At 48.0% G+C, this 20,319-nt stretch overlaps 1 protein-coding gene across 4 annotated transcripts in view; it reads right to left on the bottom strand.

The window, feature by feature from the left end:
- Nucleotides 1-20,319, bottom strand: part of LOC122543268 (natural resistance-associated macrophage protein 2-like) — a 428,402-nt gene that overhangs the window by 1,929 nt on the left and 406,154 nt on the right. For all 4 annotated transcript variants that reach the window (XM_087985576.1, XM_087985578.1, XM_087985575.1 and 1 more), the window contains 4 exons: nt 20,062-20,181; nt 15,460-15,609; nt 5,786-5,859; nt 3,376-3,529 (listed from right to left, as the gene is read on the bottom strand). In XM_087985576.1, coding sequence (XP_087841702.1) covers nt 3,376-3,529; nt 5,786-5,859; nt 15,460-15,609; nt 20,062-20,181 — 498 coding nt within the window. The remainder of the gene's footprint in view (nt 1-3,375; nt 3,530-5,785; nt 5,860-15,459; nt 15,610-20,061; nt 20,182-20,319) is intronic.

The following is a 20,319-nucleotide window of genomic DNA, read 5'->3' as shown; positions in this document are numbered from 1 at the left end:
AATATCTTTGTACACGTGACAATAACAAATCAAATCAAATCATGCTTTCAGAGAACCATGAGATTGTACTCTCATCAGAGACAGACACGAGTGGTGCCACAGAATCATAAGCAAGAATTGGTCACTTGAGCCTGGTCTGCCCATTTAACCGGATCATAGCTGCTCATCCAACTCAGTTCCCTGCTCCTGCTTTATCTCCTATACCCTTGATCCTAATTGAATCTACACTGCTAGCATCACCCTGCATAGTGCAATGGCTTTAAGAGGCATAATTAGTCCTTTTTTTTGAAGAGAGCTTTTGAGACAGAGGTCCAGAGCTCTCTATTTGGATCCAATAAAATAAACAGCTTGTGAGGCCTTGGGTTTCTTTTTAAAGTTGGAACAATAGAAGCAGCCTGACTGGGTGGAGTCAGGCTCCAATAGAACTGAGTTTTAGTTTAGTGTTCAGTTGTTGGGCATTTGAAGATGGCTGTGCAAGCTGTCTCTCTCTCTCTTTCCCTCTGTTACAGCTAAAGGCTGGAGTTTTCCCTGCTTGGAGAATTGCTTGTGAGGCCATCGATTTTATGACCTTTGCCTTTGCCAAAGGTGTGTTTCAGGGATGTTACTGTACTGGAACAGTTATTTAGTAGTTAATATATCGATTATTTTGTTAAGCGTTGACAGTTACTGTTAAACTAATTCTTTTATTTTGTCTATATTTCAACTGTGGTGTGAAAATAAAGTGTGTTTTGCTTAACGAGGAGCTTGACCAATCAAATTGCAACTTACCTTTAAAATGAGAAAAGGTTAGGGACAAGACAATCTTTTGAATATATTTTGAGGGAGTTCGGTCTGGTCCATTAACAATAGCAAACCAGCCATCCAGGCAGCTGAGCTGGTGAACAAAGTAAAGCATTGAGAGAAAGGGAGGACTGCAGATGCTGGAGATCAGAGTCGAAAAATGTGGTGCTGGAAAAGCGCACTTTTCAACAAAGTGAAGCAGTCCCAGGCTCCTGTGTATCTCAGGAGAAGCAGCTCCAGTTTTACACACCATCAGAAGAGAGTGAGACCTGCCTCTTTAATGTGACATACAAAACAAACTGCTGTGTAAAACCTGGTGTGGAGGTGCCGGTGTTGGACTGGGGTGGACAAAGTTAAAAATCACACACCACCAGGTTAGAGTCCAACTTGTGATTTTTAACAGCACAAACCCTGAACCTTCAATTTGCCTTCCCTATTCCCCGCTGGACTTGGATGCTCGCTTTTAGTGATTCCTGCACGAGTTTGGAGCAGGGAATGTAAACAATGGCATCAGTCCATCCGATATCGATCCCTGAATTCCTGCTCAGCCAGGATGGGATGTTGGATCGGCAGTCTGGGAATTTAGCACCAGTGGAGAGAGAGAGAAAGAGAGAGGTGGAGGGGGAGGAGAGGGAGTGGGAGGGAGAGAGAGAGAGAGTGAGGGGGGAGAGAGGGTGAAAGAGAGAGTGGGTGATACAGAGAGGGAGAGACGGGAAAAGAGAGAGAGAGCGGGAGAGAGAAGGAAAGGGGAGAGAGGGTGGGTTAATTAATTGGGAGAAGAGAGAGAGAGGGAGGGAGATAGAGAGTGGGGGGAGAGAAAGAGGAGGGAGATAGGGAGACAGGATGAGAGAGAGGGAGAGAAAGAGGAAGGGAGAGAGAGGGACAGAGAGGGAGGAATTAGAGGGAGAGAGAAAGAGGGGGTGATAGAGAGAGAGGACTAGAGGGGAGGAGAGAGAGAGGGTGAAGGAGAGAGGATGAGGGAGAGAACGTGAGGGGGGTGAGAGACAGAGAGAGAGAGAGGATGAGGGAGGGTGAAAGAGAGAGTGTGGGTGATAACGAGAGGGAGAGATGGGGAAAGAGGGAATGAGAGAGAGAGGGAGACAGAAAGGGGGGGAGATAGAGAGGACTCCAGATAGAGATGGGGTGGGAAGGGGAAGAGGGATGGTGAGGGAGAGAGAGTGAGGGGAGAGAGAGAGGGGGCAAAGGGGAGAGAGAGAGGGGATGGATAGAGAGGACTTGAGATAGAGACGGGGAGAGAGTGTGGGTGATAAAGAGAGGGAGAGATGGGGAAAGAGAGAGAGAGAGGGAGACAGAAAGGGGGGGGAGATAGAGAGGACTCCAGATAGAGAGGGGGGGAAGGGGGAGAGGGATGGTGAGGGAGAGAGAGAGTGAGGCAAGAGAAAGAGGGGGCAAAGGGGGAGAGAGAGAGAGGGGAGGGATAGAGAGAACTTGAGATAGAGATGGGGAGAGAGAGGGGATAGAGAGAGAGAGTGGGTGATAAAGAGAGGGAGAGACGGGGAAAGAGGGAGAGAGAGAGGGAGACAGAATGGGGGTACGATAGAGAGGACTTGAGATAGAAAAGGGGAGGTGGGGGAAGGGGGGTAGAGAGACAGTGAGGGAGAGAGAGTGAGGGGGGATAGAGAGAGCTAGAGATGGAAGGAGAGGGGGAGAGAGAGAAAGGAGGAGAAAAGGGACAGGGAGAGAAAAAGAGGAAGAGAGAGAAAGGGAGGACAATAGAGAGGGAGAAGGAGGGAATGAGAAAGAAAGAGAGAAAGAGGGGGAGGGGAAGCAAGGCGAAGAGAGAGAGGGAGGCGATGGTGCGGTAGAGCTGGGGGTGGGTCAGTGTCAGTGTGTCTTCAGATGGCGTCAATGAGGGCAGCACGGAGATGAGAAATAGGAGGGGAACAAGGATTGATCCTTGAGGGATTATCCGAGAGAACGGGAGCAGGAAGAGAAGCCATTGTGGGTGATTCACTGGTTACGTGGAGGTGGATAAAGAATGAACTGGGGGGAGAGCACTCTGAGCTGGCATTGTGGGAATGTGGAGGGAGAAAAGGAGACACAACCGATTGATCCCTCTCCTTCCGCAGCCCCGGCTGGGATCAGTTCCCCTTCCTCAGGATCACTTTGGATTGATGTGGCACTGAACCCTGGAGAACAACCAAGTGAGGCTCTGGTCGGAGTCTCAAACTCAAAGACAGTTGCTCCGTTTCTCAGGACCCACCTCCCATTGTTTAATCCGCTGCACAGCTGTCCTGCCTCTTTGAAACCCATTCCCAAACACATTTAATAAAGACTGCAATGTTGAACGCTTAACTTTACTTCTTTACTTTTCTTTACACTGAAGATCTTGTGCCGAGGTTCCTTTGTATCTAAGATGGCGCCTGGAATGGCCACATTGTGAACTTTTCACTGTCCTCCTGTATCCCTTGAGTACACTTGACAATAAAACCTCATTCTCATTCGAAACATTCCTTCCATTAAAATGATCAATTGACACGATTTTGGAAACGTGCAATCCATTCTAATTGCCAACAATATGCTGCTGATGTGTGAACTGGTGACACTTCAAAGAAGAAATAATGAAGAACTTACCAAGTAACTTATAAAAGACAGGTAGGCAACTGCTATGACTGCAACCACAATGTAGAATGCCATCGCATGCAGACTCCTCACATAATCGATCACAAAATATATGTTAATGCAGCAGATGATCAGAATGATAAATCCCCCGATGATCTTCCACACTCTGTGGGAACAAGAAAACAGTTGAGAGAGTGTTAGCCATGCAAGCGCTTTGAACGATCACAGTGCAGTGGGAGGATATTCACGCCGTCGTATCCATGTTGATTCTATCCCCTAGCGCTAATCTCCAGCCTTTTTCCGATAGCCCCACGCATCATTTCACCCTAGGCCTTCAATTAAGGGTTTGGACATAGCATCTCATCAGGTGACGTCTTTGTGTGTTGGGGTGGGGGGAGAGGGCGTGACATTGCCCGGTAGGTTATTGCGTGACTGTCAAGCACTGAATCTGGACTGGCATCCGGCTGTCCACCTGGCGTACATTTGAGAAACAAACCGACGGCCTGGCAAGCCTCCCAGTTGGCATGGCCAGGTGGTGCCACCATTTCACCTGCTCCCTGTGGCAGCGCAAGCAGAGTGGCCTGTAGGTGGGTGAACTTTCAAGGGTGCAACGAAAATCCTCGGCATTGACGCAAAATGTGCCATGCAAACAAGTTGATGACGCAAGAGTGTTGAGCAGTGTCGAGGGTAGATTCCCTCTCAGTGTAACCTCCTACATTCCACATTCAGCCTCGAGAGTTCTGCGCAGTTTGTGCAATGCTACACCTTCCATTTTTGTTCTTTTGCGCGTACAAATACACTGCAGAAATGAAGGGGTTTCCCCGCTCAGAAAACAAAGTGTTTCTGAAGGGTCAGCAACTTCAGCAGCAGACTGAAAGACTCAAAATGGCAGCCATTTTTGATTCTGGTCTCTAAAATGGCCGATCAGAAGATGCTCAGGGTGAGGGCCTCTAACCCTTCCAGACCCCCATTGTTTGCAAGTATGTCAACGGAGACGTGCTAGATTACTGAAGATTTGAAAATCTCTGAAGTGGAAAACACTCAAACTCCTGAATGACACATACTGGGTTGGCTGGTTTGTAATATAAAGAGATACCAACAGCATGGGTTCGATTCCTGCACTGCTCAGGTTACCATGGAAACACTCACGTTCTCAACCTCTCCCCTCACCATGAGGTAAATAAACTGTCATTCCATCCCACCCACACACGCACATTGCAGTGTCTAAGATTGGAGATAGAAATAGCCCATTTTTGCCAATCTCCCTGTTACTTCTAAGCCCTGCCTACTGCTCATGGGCACTGAATATATTCTGCTCGCTGTTCCTCTCTGGCACTGGGGAATGTCGGGACTGAGCTCAGTTTTGATCCTGCTAATCTGCAACTTCTCCCCTTCGTTACTTGCTCTGTCCACTAGCAATCCCTTCTCTCCCTCCTCCACAACCACCTCTTACACTTCGCTGTGGAGTCAAGTGGCGATCTTTCAGTATGTCCCCAGTAAAGCCTTTGGAGTCATACACACCCTTTGGTTCAACCTGCCCATGCCGACCAGATGTCCGAAATTAATCCAGTGCCTTTTTTGTTAATTCACTCATTGGATGAGAATGTCGCTGGCTAGGCCAGACCAGCAAGGATGGCAGATTTCCTTCCCTGAAGGACATTAGTGAACCCAGACAGGTTTCTCCAACAATCGACAATGGATTAATGGTCACCATTAGACTCTTCACTGCAGGCTTTTATTGAATTCAAATTCCACCATCTGTCATGACGTGATTTGAACCCTGGTCCCCAGAACATTACCTGGGTCTCCAGGTTAACAGTCCAGTGATAATACCACTAGGCCATCACCTCCCCTTTTTGGCCCATATCCCTCCAAACCCTTCCTATTCATATACCCATCCAGATGCCTTTTAAATGTTATATTTGTACCAGCCTCCACCACTTCCTCTGGCAGCTCATTCCATACACATACCACCCTCTGTGTGAAAAAGGTGCCCCTTAGTTCCCTTTTAAATCTTTCTCCATCACTTGTGTTTGATCACCGGCAGGTTTCCGAGTTGCTTCGGCTAGAAAACCTTTCCGAAATAGAGCGAATGGAAAATGGAGGTCCCCCTTAAGAATTTGAACTGTTATGTCTATGCTCTCACCCTGTCCCATTACGCATGTCTGGTCTACAGCCCAGGAGGAGTAATGGCCTTGTGGTATTATCGCTGTGGTGTTAATCCAGAGACCCAGCTAATGTTCTGGGGACCCAGGTTTGAATCCCATTGGCCCACCACCACAGCAGACGATATTGGCTACTGACCCTATCCAGGCCCCTCAGGATTTTATAAAGCTCTATAAGGTCATCCCTCAGCCTCCAACGCTCCAGGGGAAAAATGAGGCTGGAAAGAGTTGGGGGGAGTTGGATTTGAATTACTTACAGCCCATTAGCGAAGTCGTGCATGACTGAGCCCATGCTGGTAAACGTCAATACCGGGATCAATGCAAATGGCAGCTGTAAAGAGTTGAAAGATTGTGAATTAGAGCTGGGTCTGAAGGCCTGAATAATACGGAATTATGCAGATACAACCAGAAGGAACACAGAATCCCGACAGACTGCTTTCTTTTTAATTGCAGACTGAAATGAGGACAGAACTTCTTTCCAAACGAAGGGTCGCCGCGGTGCTTGCAAAATTGGACACTTGTTGTAAACATGGTTTACACAGCATGTTCCAATGGAAGTGTAATTTGCAGATGTGCTGGAGCCAAGGGGGTGTACAAATAGAGAATCAGCCAGCAACAAGGAGCTGATTAGTCTGTGGACTCATGACCAGCTATCGATGACAAGGACTTTCTGCCTGACAACAACTGCGTGATTGGTTCGCAGGTTGGGGAACAGCTTAGGACTACAGACAAAGGGAAGCCTTCACATCCCTACCAGTTGAGCAGGTCTCACTGTTCTCTGCAGTAAAAGCCACTTTAAGCCCGAAGAAAACTCTTTGTTTTTTCCCTCCAGTAGTTGCTGTGATTTTTAATAAAACAGATAACGTTTATAATAAGGATAAGCCAGCCACCCTGTGCCTCTTGCAAATCAGTGGCAGCATCTGGAGAAGGAAGACCAAGCAGCATTCTGATCAGCCCAAGAATCATAAGAATGGTCTCAGCAACCCCTGTGAACAAGAACCACTGTACTGCATTCCCAGTTTGTCCCATCCCCCATAACATCTATGTTTTTCCCCTTATGTGACAGAGACTGTGTGTGCAGTTGTGTGTGTATGTACGCGCACGCATGTGTGTGTGAGAGAGAGAGACTGTGTGCATCTGTGTATGTGCGTGAGAGAGAGACTCAGTGTGTGAGACTGTGTGTGAATGTATGTGTACATGTGTGTGTGAGAGAGACTGTGTGTCTCTGTGTGTGTGAGGGTGTGTGCACGTGGGCATAGGTATGTATGCGACACTGTGTGTGAGAGAGTGTATGAGAATGTGTGTGTATGAGCATGTGTGAGACTATGTACATGTGTGAGAGACTGTTAATGTGTCTGCATGTGTATGAGTGTGTCTGAGACTGTGAGATTGTGTGTGCATGTGTGTGTATATGTGAGTGTGTGTGTGTGAGGCTGTGTGCACATGCAGGTATTTGTGTGTGAGACTGTGTCTGTCTGTTTATGTGCATGTATGCATATGTGTGCATGCAAAGTTGGAGTCTATAAAGGGGCTGTAATAAGTAGAGAACTTGTAATAAATAGTAAATCATATTATGTACAGGAATCTGGCCAACGCTTTCTGTCAGCCTGCATCAAAAAGACAAGAAAATTAGGGAATCCAGTGTACTTTTAAAACCCTGGAAGTTTTGTGATGATTCCCTGAATAGTGGAGCTTGATTTTCAGTGTGCTGCCCCAGTGAGGGGTGACAGTACTAGTGCCCCTGAATGATGCTGGGGGGAGGGTTCTGACCTGTGGTAACTGACAAACTCTCAACAAGAAAGATGTCCAACAGGTACAGCTGACCCAAAGGGAGAGGCATGCAATCTGCAGTGCTATCTGAGCAGTGAGACAGGGGGCAGGATTGGAAGCTGTTCGGCTGGGGGAGGGTTGCGGTACAGCACAGCAAAGGGACTTGCTCACAGCCTTGAATTTAACAGCCCCCTGTCCTCACAACCTGGCCATGCTTCCAGCGTCAGACTCGAAACGATGAAGAAAATGTGGTCAAACGCTGCCATCTTCACCAGCTGATGCCATATAGAGCCATGGCTCCATTTCTTTGCGCCTTTGTGCTGCCCACTCACGTCTGGCATGACTCTCAAATTGTCTGAAGGCCGGGAATTGGACGTGGCAGCTTTAAAAAGAACCAGTGCAGAATCTCAGCTCTTTAAGGAACATAGGAATTCGGAGCGGGAGTAGGACATTTCAGCCCTCCGATCCTATCCTGGTCTCAACTCCACTTGCCCCTCCTGATCCCCATTGCCTTTTATCCCGTTTAACAAGCACAACAGCCAGTCAATTGGCGCTTTCAAAATGGTGGAAGGCGACCGATCTCTGCACTGTTCCGGATTATCGGAGATTGGCGTGACCAGTGTAGCTCAGTGGGTATCACTCTCGTCTTGGCTTCAACTCCCACACTGAGACACTGGCAGAAGGATATAGACTGGCATCCAGTGTAGTACCAATGGAGTGATACACCACTGGAGACACCCACTTCTGGACAAGGCAATAAATTGAGGCCCCGTCTGCTGTGCCAGGCAGGAGCAATGGAAACCATGGCCATGGAGCCATCGATGAGTGCTGGAGCTCTGTCCCTGAGGCAACCTCATCAATATTTCTCCCTCAACGAACATCACAAGAGCCTTTATCACATTGGCGCCGGTGGGAGCCTGCTATGTGCTAACTGACCACACTTTGAGTTGTCTGTGGTTATGAAAAGTACTTTCTAAATGCAAGTCTCAGTTGTTTTTGTTTTATTTTGCACAATCTTACCCGTTCACGATCACTATTGAATTGCCAGTGGGATCCTTTTGTGCAAGCCGAAGTGATTCATGCGATAAATGTAAAGTGAATCAGTTTGGAAGGTTCAATTTGAATGCAGAATACAGGGTTAAAGACAGGATTCTTGGCAGTGTGGGGGAACAGAGAGATCTTGGGGTCCACATCTATAGATCCCTCAAAGTTGCCACCCAGGTTGACAGGGTTGTTAAGAAGGCATATGGTGTTTTGGTTTTCACTAACAGGGGGATCGAGTTTATGAGCCGTGAGGTTTTGCTGCAGCTCTATAAAACTCTGGTTAGACCACACTTGGAATATTGTATTTAGTTCGAGTTGCCTCATTATAGGAAGGATGTAGATGCTTTAGAGAAGGTGCAGAGGAGATTTACCAGGATATTGCCTGGACTGGAGGGCATGTCTTATGAAGAGAGGTTGAGTGAGCTGGGGCTTTTCACACTGAAGAGAAGAAGGAAGAGAGGTGACTTGATCGAGGTGTACAAGGTAATGAGAGGCATAGATAGCCAGACTTTTCCCCAGGGTAGAAATGGCTGTTGCAAGGGGTCATAATTTTAAAGTGACTGGAGGAAGGAATAGGTGAGACGTCAGAGGTCGGTTCTTTACACAGAGAGTGGCGGGTGTGTGGAATGCACTGCCAGCGGTGGTAGTAGAGTCAGAGATATTCGGGACATTTAAGCGACTGCTGGACAAGCACATAGATGGCAGTAAATTGAGGGGTGTGTAGGTTAGATTGATCTTAGATTACGATAAATGCTCGGCACAACATCGTACAACTGTGTTGTACTGTTCTACGTGCTAATCCACATGCATTGCATCTTATCGTGGACTCTACCCAGCCTTTCGACCTCCCAAGGTAGCGTTTGACAGAAACCATTCCCTGATCCTGAAGAGTGACCAATTTTCTGGAAGACTGATCCATTTGGACCATCCTGGTGTGGCGATCTGTCTCACTGCAGATACCAACAGACACTAAAAGGTACGTGCTTATCGCTGTATCAAGGCAGGTGACCAAGTGATAGGAAGCTCTCAGTCTCCATCTTCTTGAGCTCTGTCCACTTAGACACACTGACATGTCATGCTACAGTAGCACTGCACTGCCCAGCTTAAGCGCAGAAAGTGCCTGTGAATGTAATGTACATAGCATGTCATTCCGATGTCAGAATTTTAAAAAACATTGAATTATTCAGTACCACTTGACCCACGTCTCATTGGTATGAGAGCTAACAGACGTATTACATTAAAACAGAAAAAAACTGGTCACGTCAACTAGGAATCCTTACGTCCTACAGAGTTTGATCAACTCAGTCCAGGCTGGAAATAACATATCCCGTCAGCTGTGTATCCGGCCCCTTTCAAAAGAGTCAACTCATCCTTGACCAGTTTTGCTGGGAGTCTCTTCAGCACAATTGTTACACTGAGGGAGTCACAAGCACTTCAATTTGTTGGCTCTTAGTTTTGTTTAGGGCGCATCGCTTTCACTTAGTAAAGGAGCACAGGGCGTTGACACAAGAACCAACATCATTGACAATGTTCGATGGCACGTTCGACTGAGGTGACGCTTGTCTGTTTGGGAAAATGATTGACGGGGATTTCTGTTCTGGCAAAGGATTTTATTGCAATTCCAAACTTTGCATTTTGAGTTATCCAACAGGTAACAACTCAATTAAATCGAGCCTGATCACAAATCAGCAACACTGCTTGCAGCATCATTTCAGTCTTGGAGATCAGCGGCTTATTTTATTTCTTTACGGAAAATGGGCGTCGCTGCCTTGGCCCAGCATTTATTGCCCACCCCTAGTTGCCCCTTGAGAAGGTGGGGGTGAGCTGCCTTCTTGAACCGCTGCAGTCTGTGTGCTGTAGGTAGACCCACAGTGTCATAGATTCCCGACAGTGTGGAAACAGGCCATTTGGCCCAACGAGTCCACACTGACCCTTTGAAGTGTAACCCACCCAGACCCATTCCCTATGGGCAATTTAGCATGGCCAATTCACCTGACCTGCACATCTTCGGACTGTGGAAGGAAACCGGAGCATCCGGAGGAAACCCACGCAGACACGGGGAGAATGTGCAAACTCCACACAGACAGTCACCCAAGGCTGGAATCGAACCCGGGACCCTGGCGCTATGAGGTAGCAGGTGGTCATAGTCTGGTATTTGTGTGGCACAAATGTTACCTGCCACTTGTCAGCCCAATCCGGGATATTATCCAGATCTTGTTGCATTTGAACACGGACTGCTTCAGTATCTGAGGAGTCGTGAATGGTGCTGAACACTGTGCAATCATCAGTGAACATCCCCCACTTCTGACCTTATGATGGAGGGAAGGTCATTGATGAAGCAGCTGAAGATGGTTGGGCCCAGGACACTACCCTGAGGAACTCCTGCAGAGATGTCCTGGAGCTGAGATAACTGACCTCCAACAGCCACAACCATCTTCCTATGTGCCAGGTATGACTCCAACCAGCGGAGAGTTTGCCCCCTGATACCCATTGATTCCAGGTTTGCCAGGGCTCCTTGATGCCACACTTGGCCGAATGCTGCCTTGATGTCAAGGGCTGTCCCTCTCCCCTCCCCTCTTGAGTTCAGCTCTTTTGTCCATGTTTGAACCAAGGCTGTAATGAGGTCAGGAGCTGAGTGACCCTGGTGGAACCCAAACTGGGCGTCACTGAGCAGGGTATTGCTGAGCAGGTGCTGCTTGATAGCCCTGTTGGTGACACCTTCCATCACTTTCCTGATGATCGAGAGGAGACTGATGGGGCGGTAATTGGCCGGGTTGGATTTGTCCTGCTTTTTATGTCCAGGGTATTGTTCACATTGTTGAGTGTGGTGGGCTGTGTCTCCACTTAACCACTCACTCCTTTATTACTTATTTCTTATCTTCAGTATAAATATCATCTTGTCCCAGCTGCTGTCAGTTCTCTCGGTTTCTCTCTCCACAAATGCTGCCAGACCTGCTGAGTTTCTCCAGAACCAGTTGGTATTTTTTGCTTCAGATTTACAACATCTGCACTTCTTTGTTTTTCTGATGATGCTGTATATTGCTGCATTCACTGGACACAAGTGCATGAATGTATAAGTCGAGATCACAATGCAACTAAATGGGCCATTTCCCCTTGAAGGTAATAGACTGTTCTTCAGCGCAAGAAGGGTTAATGTGGAATCATAGACTCCCTGCAGTGTGGAAGCAGGCCATTCGGCCCATCGAGTCCACACTGACCCTCCAAAGAGCATCCCACCCCGATACAACCTATCCCCATGTTTCCTATGACCAATCCACCCAAACCTGCACCATCCCTGGACACTATGGGACAATTTAGCATGGGCATTCCACCCTAACCTGCACCATCCCTGGGCAGTATGGTAAAATTTAGCATGGCCAATCCACCCTAACCTGCACATCCCTGGACACTATGGGACAATTTAGCATGGCCAATCCACCCTAACCTGCACATCCCTGGCACTATGTGCAATTTAGCATGGCCAATCCACCCTAACTTGCCTATCTTTGGACTGTGGGAGGAAACCGGAGCACCCAGTGAAAACCCACGCAGACACGGGGAGAATGTGCAAACTCCACACAGACAGTCGCCCGAGGCTGGAATCGAACACAGGTCCCTGGCGCAGTGAGGCAGCAGTGCTAACCACTGAGCCACCTTAAGATAATGTAGCTGCACTTTATGATGAATATCTATTCAGCTTTAGCCTCCAGCCCTTCTTCCTCCAAGGCACAACGACAGAGGGTAATTCTGCTTGGACTGAAGGGGTTGGGAGGTTGCAGGGGCAGGTGATACCTGGGAGATGTTGCGGACTAGCAAATCAGCTGGAAGTGAAATCCTCAAGAAACCCATGCCCGCCCATTTGTAGCCCTGAGTAACGACACAGAGGTCTATTCAAAACGTCTGACAAACGGCCCGCTTGACATGGCATTGCCACCTCTCTTAAGGCGGTCCCTTTTAAGTTGCTCAGAATTCTCTTGATCCTTGCATTGAGCTCTCGAAACATATATTTGGTGTTCCAGGCTCGATGTAGACTGAAGGACCTCCCCTGTACTGCACGATGGGTTGAGGCACCTTGTTACCTAATTTACCCCGAGTGAAACAAACTTCACTAAACAAACTTCTTGTCAACTTCCCTGGGCTTTTGCAAAGGGATATGGTGGGGGCTCCGAGGGTGGGAGTGGTGGGGGCATGGGGAATTTTGGTGGGGTAAGATTTGCAGGGAGTAAGATAGGAAGGGGAATGGAACAGCGTGAGAAGTCAGGTTGCGAGGTGAGAGCGTTGCGATTCCCTCCCTGGAACACTTTTTTTGCACATCACCAGAATCAGGCTCCCCTTCCCCGGTTACTTATCCGGTGGGAATGTGGTCGAGGCAGGTTCAATTTCGGTGTTGAAGAGGGGCATTGGATGCTGACCTGGATGTAAATGGGGCTGTGGGGTGGGGTGGGGGTGGAGCAGGAATTGGAATTAGGGAATGGAGCCGGCGCAGGGCCCGATGGGCTGAAAGGCCTCTTTCGGTGCCATAGCGATGCTGCGATTCTGCATGCGAGCAACATGTCCACTTTCTGTAGCAGTGGAGGTTCTCTCCTGACTGGACTTTGGTGTAAGCAGCCACTGCTTTCGAATTGTACAGGGCAGAAAAAGTGTGTCGGCCCATTGAGACGGTACAGCCCTCTGGGAGCATCTGTCTAACCCAGCACTGACTGATGTTGGGCTTTGGGTGGTCCAGTTTGCATGGTGTGGTGTACCTGTGGGAGCATGGCGGGCCGTCACTTGACAAGTCCAATCACTCAGGCGAAAGTGAGGACTGCAGATGCTGGAGATCAGAGTCTAGATTAGAGTGGTGCTGGAAAAGCAGAGCAGGCCAGGCAGCATCCGAGGAGCAGGAAAATCGACGTTTTGGGCAAAAGCCCTTCAACAGGAAAGGCTAATGAAGGGCTTTTGCTCGAGACATCGGTTTTCCTGCTCCTCGGATGCTGCCTGGCCTGCTCTGCTTTTCCAGCACCACTCTAATCTAGAAGTCCAATCACTCAGCCTGACGATGAGGCCATCAGCCATTTTGGCCAGGAAGCGACTACAGGAGGCTGCCTGTAGAGTGAACAGCTCCGCCAGAAAGCTCCTGCTGTTCAATGTTTCAGCCTCCTGGGCTTCATGGAGGATGATGGAGGATGAGCAAGAGGGGAATGGAGTCCCTATGGGCCCAGGCTTGGAGGGGGAGCATGTTTGTCTGGCCTAGGAAAACAGGCTGACCAGGGAGAGGCATGTGGGTCGGAAAGTTGAACTCTGAGACGCCTTCTGACATTCCTGCCTGCCTGTCCGGGTACCTTAAATATATCATGTGAGGAGTCTTAGATGCCTGAAGTTAACAATGCTGGTGAGGCCAATAGGGCAGCTCCATGCATGTGCAAAAATGCAGCCAGTGTAGCATCGATGTGCTGCCCTCCATATCCTGTCAACCCCACCGTGCCCCCCCACAATGTATACAAGAAATTACCTTTGACCTGACAATCATTGCATATTTGCCACTTATTGACACTCGGGGCATTTTTTAAAAAGAATCATTTGCAGGATGTGACTTGCCAGGAGTTACTGCCCATTCCTAATTGTCCAGGGGGCAGTTAAGAGGCATCCATGTCACTATGGATCTGGAGTCACACGGAGGCCAGACCAAGTAAGGATGGTAGATTTCCTTCCCTAGACGGAGTTCCTGAACCAGATGGGCTGAACCAGTGATTTACACGTGAAAGAAGTGAAACTATCACTGTATTCTAACAGATGAAAGGCTTAACAGACAATCAATTTTTCAATGTGTAATTTCAGTTACATCACATTGCAAATTTTTGCTATAAATTCTGTGTTACGATCGAGCCCTCCACAATCACCTGATGAAGGAGCGTCGCTCCGAAAGCTAGTGTGCTTCCAATTAAACCGGTTGGACTATAACCTGGCGTTGTGTGATTTTTAACTTTGTACACCCCAGTCCAACACCGACATCTCCAAATCATGACCTTCCAGAGAGATATTATTGTCTACTCTGGGCTACTGCAGTTAGTGATCCAAACTGCCCACTTGTTAGCACAGAGATACAGCACAGCGTTTGCAGATGTGAAATGTCCAAGCAACTGCTTTGACCAGGGCTATGTAAGAACTACTGTCAAAATTGTCATGTTCTTGATATTGGTCTGATCACCAGTCACTGGTTAACTCTGTAACATGGTTTATAAGACAGACTTTACAACAGGGCACAAGACAAAGCCCCTGAGCTTCCAGTTGCCTGTCACTTTAACACCCCACCCTGTTCCCTGGCCAACATCTCTGTCTTAGTCTTGCTGCAGTGCTCCAGCAATGCTCAACACAAGCTGGAAGAATAGCACCTCATTTTCCGCTTGGGAACCTCTACAGCCTTCTGGGCTCAATATCGAATTCAACAACTTTAAGGCTCGAGGCACCTTCTCCCATGTCCTTACCCCATTCCCGATGAAGGGCTGATGTCCGAAACATTGACTGTCCTGCTCTTTGGATGCTGCCTGACCTGCTGTGCTTTTCCAGCGCCACACTCTCGACTTTGATCTCCAGCATCTACAGTCCTCACTTTCTCCTTACCCCAACCCCGCCAACACACCAGAGTTTTACCCAAAATGTTGATTTTCCTGCTTCTCGGATGCTGCCTGAGTTGCTGTGCTTTTCTAGCACCACTTCAATCTAGACTCTGATCTCCAGCATCTGCAGTCCTCACTTTTGCCCCTACACACCAGGTCTTGTTATCACACAGTCTGCCGTGACACACAACCCATTGTTAGCCACTAACAGTACCCATTACCAGCTATTCACCCTCCTAGCCAGATCATCATCCACTCCTTTCTCTGCCCAACTGTTCTTCTCTCTCTTTGGGCTCTATTCCCATCTATTGTTTACTCCTTACCCTCTGCCCCCAACCCTATCTTCTGCATATACTGGAAACCAACATTTTCCTGGCTACCATCAGTTCGGAGGAAGGCATTAACTCTGATTTCTCTGCACTTTGTGCTTTTGTGCACACTCCAGTTAGACAGAGTTGTGTACACGTGGCATCTCCTGGCCTGAACGGTGAAGTCTCTTTACAACACAGGCAGCTCCTTACCTGCAAACTCATCAGAACATTCAGCAAGTCATTCATTCCTGTCAGCGTGTCCACATTTTGGAAAACAGCCACCAACAGGGTGGGGGTAATTGCGATTGTCCGTGTGAAGACAACACGGGTGAAACGAGACCACTTGAGGTTCAAGAAACCCTACGAAAGAGAAACCAAAGATGGCATTTCCAACTTTCCCCAGTTTTAGCGGCTAAGGGCCATTAAAATAAAACATAAGCAGGGCCTCCTTTAGGCAATGTGGGGTGTAGGGACATTGGATGTTGCGAAACTTAATCTGTGTGCCATTGCCCTGCGCAATGGCCCATCTTCTGCACTGTTGGGTTTCAGTGGCTCTTCTAATATAGGAAAAGCAACAGCCAATGTGCCCACAAAACGTAATGTGACCATGACCAAATAAATTGAAAAGGTCACCCTTGAAAAGGTCGAGGCCTAGAGTTTAAGAGCAGGGAGGCAATGGTGGAACTGTGTGAAATGTTGGTTCAGCCACAGCTAGAGTATTGTGTGCAGTTCTGGCATCCACATTGTAGAAGGGACGTGATAGCACTGGAGAGGGTGCAGGGGAGATTTACCAGGATGTTGCCTGATCTGGGACAGGGGAGATTTACCAGGATGTTACCTGGTTTGGAGCAGGGGAGATTTACCAGGATGTTGCCTGGTCTGAAGCAGGGGAGATTTACCAGGATGTTACCTGGTTTGGAGCAGAGGAGATTTACCAGGATATTGCCTGGTCTGGAGCAGGGGAGATTTACCAGGATGTTACCTGGTCTGGAGCAGAGGGGATTTACCAGGATGTTACCTGGTCTGGAGCAGAGGGGATTTACCAGGATGTTGCTTGGTCTGGGGCAAGGGAGATTTACCAGGATGTTACCTGATCTGGAGCAGAGGAGATTTACCAGAATGTTGCCTGGTCTGAAGCAGGGGAGATTTACCACGATGTTACCTGGTCTGGAGCAGAGGAGATTTACCAGGATGTTGCCTGATCTGGAGCAGGGGAGATTTACCAGGATGTTGCCTGGCCTGGAGCAGAGGAGATTTACCAGGATGTTGCCTGGTCTGGGGCAGGGGAAATTTACCAGGATGTTACCTGGCCTGGAGCAGAGGAGATTTACCAGAATGTTGCTGAGCAACATAGATTGGGTAGACCAGAAGGAACTTCTCTCTTTCTCGGAGAGATCAATGACCAGGGGCCATCGATTGAAGGGAAGGGGCTGGAGGTTTCGAGGGGATGTGAGGAAAACCTTTCTCCCCCAAGGGTGGTGGGAGTCTAGAACTCCCTGCCTGTAATGGTGAGAGAGGCAGAAACCCTCATCACATTCAAGAAGTATTTAGATGTGTCACTTGGGATGCCAAGACAGTGGGCCAAGTGCTGACAAATGGGATTAGAATAGTGAGGGGGGAGTAGTTTTTGACTGGCACAGGCTCGATAGGCCAAAAGGCCTTTTTAACAAGCTGCCTTCTTGAACCGCTGCAGTCGGTGTTGTGTAAGGCCATCCACAGACAGTGCTGTTAGTGGGTGATCCACTGCGAGATGTTTAACGTTATGTGTCGTTAAACGGCTCCAGCTCCCCCAAAAGGACAAGGAGCTGTCCCTGAAGGACTTAAGGCAAAACTAAAGTGCTTATTCTTAACACAGGAGGAAGCAAAGTACAATCCCAAACCAAGCCGGGCATACAGGCCAGCATCGGAGTAACGAAAGACAGATTCACTTCGCCTTCGGACTTGTCAGAATTGCTGAGCATTCTTTCCTTTCTAAGGGTGACTGGCCATCAATGCTTCCTGAGTTTGCACATGAGCATCACACACAAGCAGACCCTTTCTGAGTGCATTGGTTCAGAAAATAACATCACCGCATCCAAATTGAGTCCTAAATGATTTTTAACTCTCTTACTTTGGCCTTATGCAGTGTCTCCTCATTCTATTTACTGCAAAACTTGCCTTTTAACTGGTTTGAACCTTTTAAAGGAAGAATATTAACAAACTAGAGAGGGGTCGGAAAAGATTGACCAGGATGTTGCCGGGAATGGAGGATTTTAGTTCGAAGGAGAGGCTGGGTCTTTTCTCACTGGAGCGTAGGAGCTTAAGGCATGACTTTATTGAGGTTTGTAAAATCATGAGAGGTATAGATGAGGCAGCCATCTTTTCCTTATTGTGGGGGAGTTCAAGACAAGGGGGAGTATTTTTAAGGTGAGAGGAGAAAGATTTAAAAAGACACGAGGGACATTTTTTTTTACACAGAGAGTGGTTCATGTGTGGAATGAACTTCCAGAGGAAGTGGCGGACGTGGGGACAGTTACAATGTTTAAAAGGCATTTGGATCAGGACGTGAATAGGAAAGGTTAGGAGGGATATGGGCCAGGAGCAGGCAGGTGGGACTAGTTTAGTTTGGATTAGGGTCGGCATGGACTGGTTGGGCTGAAGGGTCTGGTTCCGTGCTGTATGGCTCTATGACTCTAATAGCCTTACTGTGATTTACATTTACAAAGCAAGGGTCCACTACTTCCTGTCATTTATATAAATGATTTGGATGTGAGCTTAAGAGGTACAGTTAATAAGTTTGCAGATGACACCAAAATTGGAGGTGTAGTGGACAGTGAAGAAGGTTACCGCAGATTACAGCAGGATCTTAATCAGATGGGCCAATGGGCAGAGAAGTGGCAGATGGAGTTTAATTTAAATAAATGTGAGGTGCTGCATTTTGGAAAGGCAAATCAAGGCAGGACTTATACACTTAATGGTAAGGTCCTGGGGACTGTTGCTGAATAAACAGACCTTGGAGTGCAGGTTCATAGCTCCTTGAAAGTGGAGTCACAGGTAGATAGGATAGTGAAGAAGGCATTTGGTATGCTTTCCTTTATTGGTCAGAGCATTGAGGACAGGAGTTGGGAGGTCATGTTATGGCTGTACAGGACATTGGTTAGGCCACTTTTGGAATATTGCGTGCAATTCTCGTCTCCCTCCAGTTGGAAGGATATTGTGAAACATGATAAAGTGTTCAGAAAAGATATACAAGGATATTGCCAGGGTTGGAGAATTTGAGTTATGGGGAGAGGCTGAACAGGCTGGGGCTGTTTTCCCCGGAGCATCGGAGGGTGAGGGGTGACCTTGCAGAGGTTTATAAAATCATGAGGGGCATGGATAGGATAAATAGACAAGATTTTTTCCCTGGGGTAGGGGAGTCCAGAAATGGAGGACATAGGTTTAGGGGGAAAGATATAAAAGGGACCTAGGGAACAACATTTTCACATAGAGGGTGGCGTGTGGATAGAATGAGCTGCCAGAGGAAGTGGTGGAGGCTGGTACAATTACAGCATTTAAAAGGCATCTGGATGGGTATATGAATAGGAAGGGTTTGGAGGGATATGGGCCAAGTGCTGGAAAATGGGACTAGATTAGGTTAGGATATCTGGTCAGCATGGACGAGTTGGGCTGAAGGGTCTGTTTCCTGCTGTACATCTCTATGACTCTAGTACATCAGCTTAGTCCTACCAAAAAAGGCAAGGAGTACACATTGAATGGTGGGGCTGTACAAAGTACCAGAGGGACCTTGGTATTCGTGTCCATAGATTGTTGAAGGCAGCAGGACTGGTCGGTAAGCTGGTTAAGATGGCATGTGGGATACTTGCCTTTATTAGTCGAGACATTGAATACAAGAGCTGGGAGGTTATGGTGGAGCTGTATATAATGATAGTTAGACCAGAGCTGGAGTACTGTGTGCAGAGGAGAGGGTGCAGAGGAGATTCACCAGCATGTGGCCTGGGATGGAGCATTTCAGTGATGAAGAGAGGCTGGATACACTGGTGTTGTTCTGAGAACAGAGAGCCCACTTGAGATGGACAAAGTTCTGAAGGGAAGAGACAGGGTGGATAGAGAGAAACCTTTCCCCTTAGCAGAGGGGTTGATAATTAGGGAGCACAGTTTTAAGGTGAAGAGCAGGTGGTTCAGAGGGGGAGTTGAGGAAACAGTGTTTCACCCAGAGGGTGGTGGGAATCTGGAACTCATTGCCTGAAGAGGCAGTGCAGACAGAAACCCTCAGCACATTTCAGAACCATTTACTCAGAGAGTGGAGGGTGTGTGGAATGCACTGTCAGCAGTGGTAGTAGAGTCAGATATATTAGGGACATTTCAGCGACTCTTGGATAGGGACATGGATGATAGTACAATCAAGCATATGTAGGTTAGTCTGATCTCAGAGCAGGATTAAAGACCGGCACAACATTGAGGGCTGAAGGGCCTGTACTGTGCTGTACTGTCCTATGTTCTACTGTCTATTTAGATGAGCACTTGAAATGCCATAGTATAGAAGGCTATGGGCCAAATGTTATAAATAGGCTTAGGATAGATGGAATTGTGATGGCTAGTGTGGACACGATGGGCCGAAGGATCTTTTCAGTGCTCTAAAGGCTTCATGACTCTCTCCTGTTTAGTGTCTGATTTGCTGGTTAAGTCGTCTAGATCTCTCAGTCTAATCCAGATCCCTGCGAGAGGAGCTAATTGCCTGGCTCTTCCCTATGCTTTCTCCAGCACTTGAAATGCTTCCTTTTTGTCTCAAGGACTAGAAGTGCGCAAAGAAGGTCTTAAAGCAAGGATTACCTCCATGACGAATTGTCCTGTATATGTCCCCGACATGGTCGAACTCTGACCTGCGGCCAGGATACCAATGGCCCAGATGTAGAGAGCAGCAGCACCAAAGTAACAGCCCAACACAACGCCCTGGGGCAAAGACAACAGACAGGTTACTGAGTGTGAGTGCTGGGGATCACCACTAACTGAAAGCGAAGGGCTTTCCCGTGGTAAGTGGATGTGATTGTATGCCAGTTATGATCCAGAGAATGGATGATCGCACCCATG

This window comes from Chiloscyllium plagiosum, unplaced genomic scaffold (assembly GCF_037043375.1).
Source record: "Chiloscyllium plagiosum isolate Xiang-an unplaced genomic scaffold, Cpla_swu_hap1 HiC_scaffold_53X, whole genome shotgun sequence".
In the NCBI taxonomy this organism is placed as follows: Eukaryota; Metazoa; Chordata; class Chondrichthyes; order Orectolobiformes; family Hemiscylliidae; genus Chiloscyllium; species Chiloscyllium plagiosum.
The sequence above is the reverse complement of the archived record's forward strand: the minus strand, read 5'-3'. Positions and strand labels throughout refer to the sequence as shown.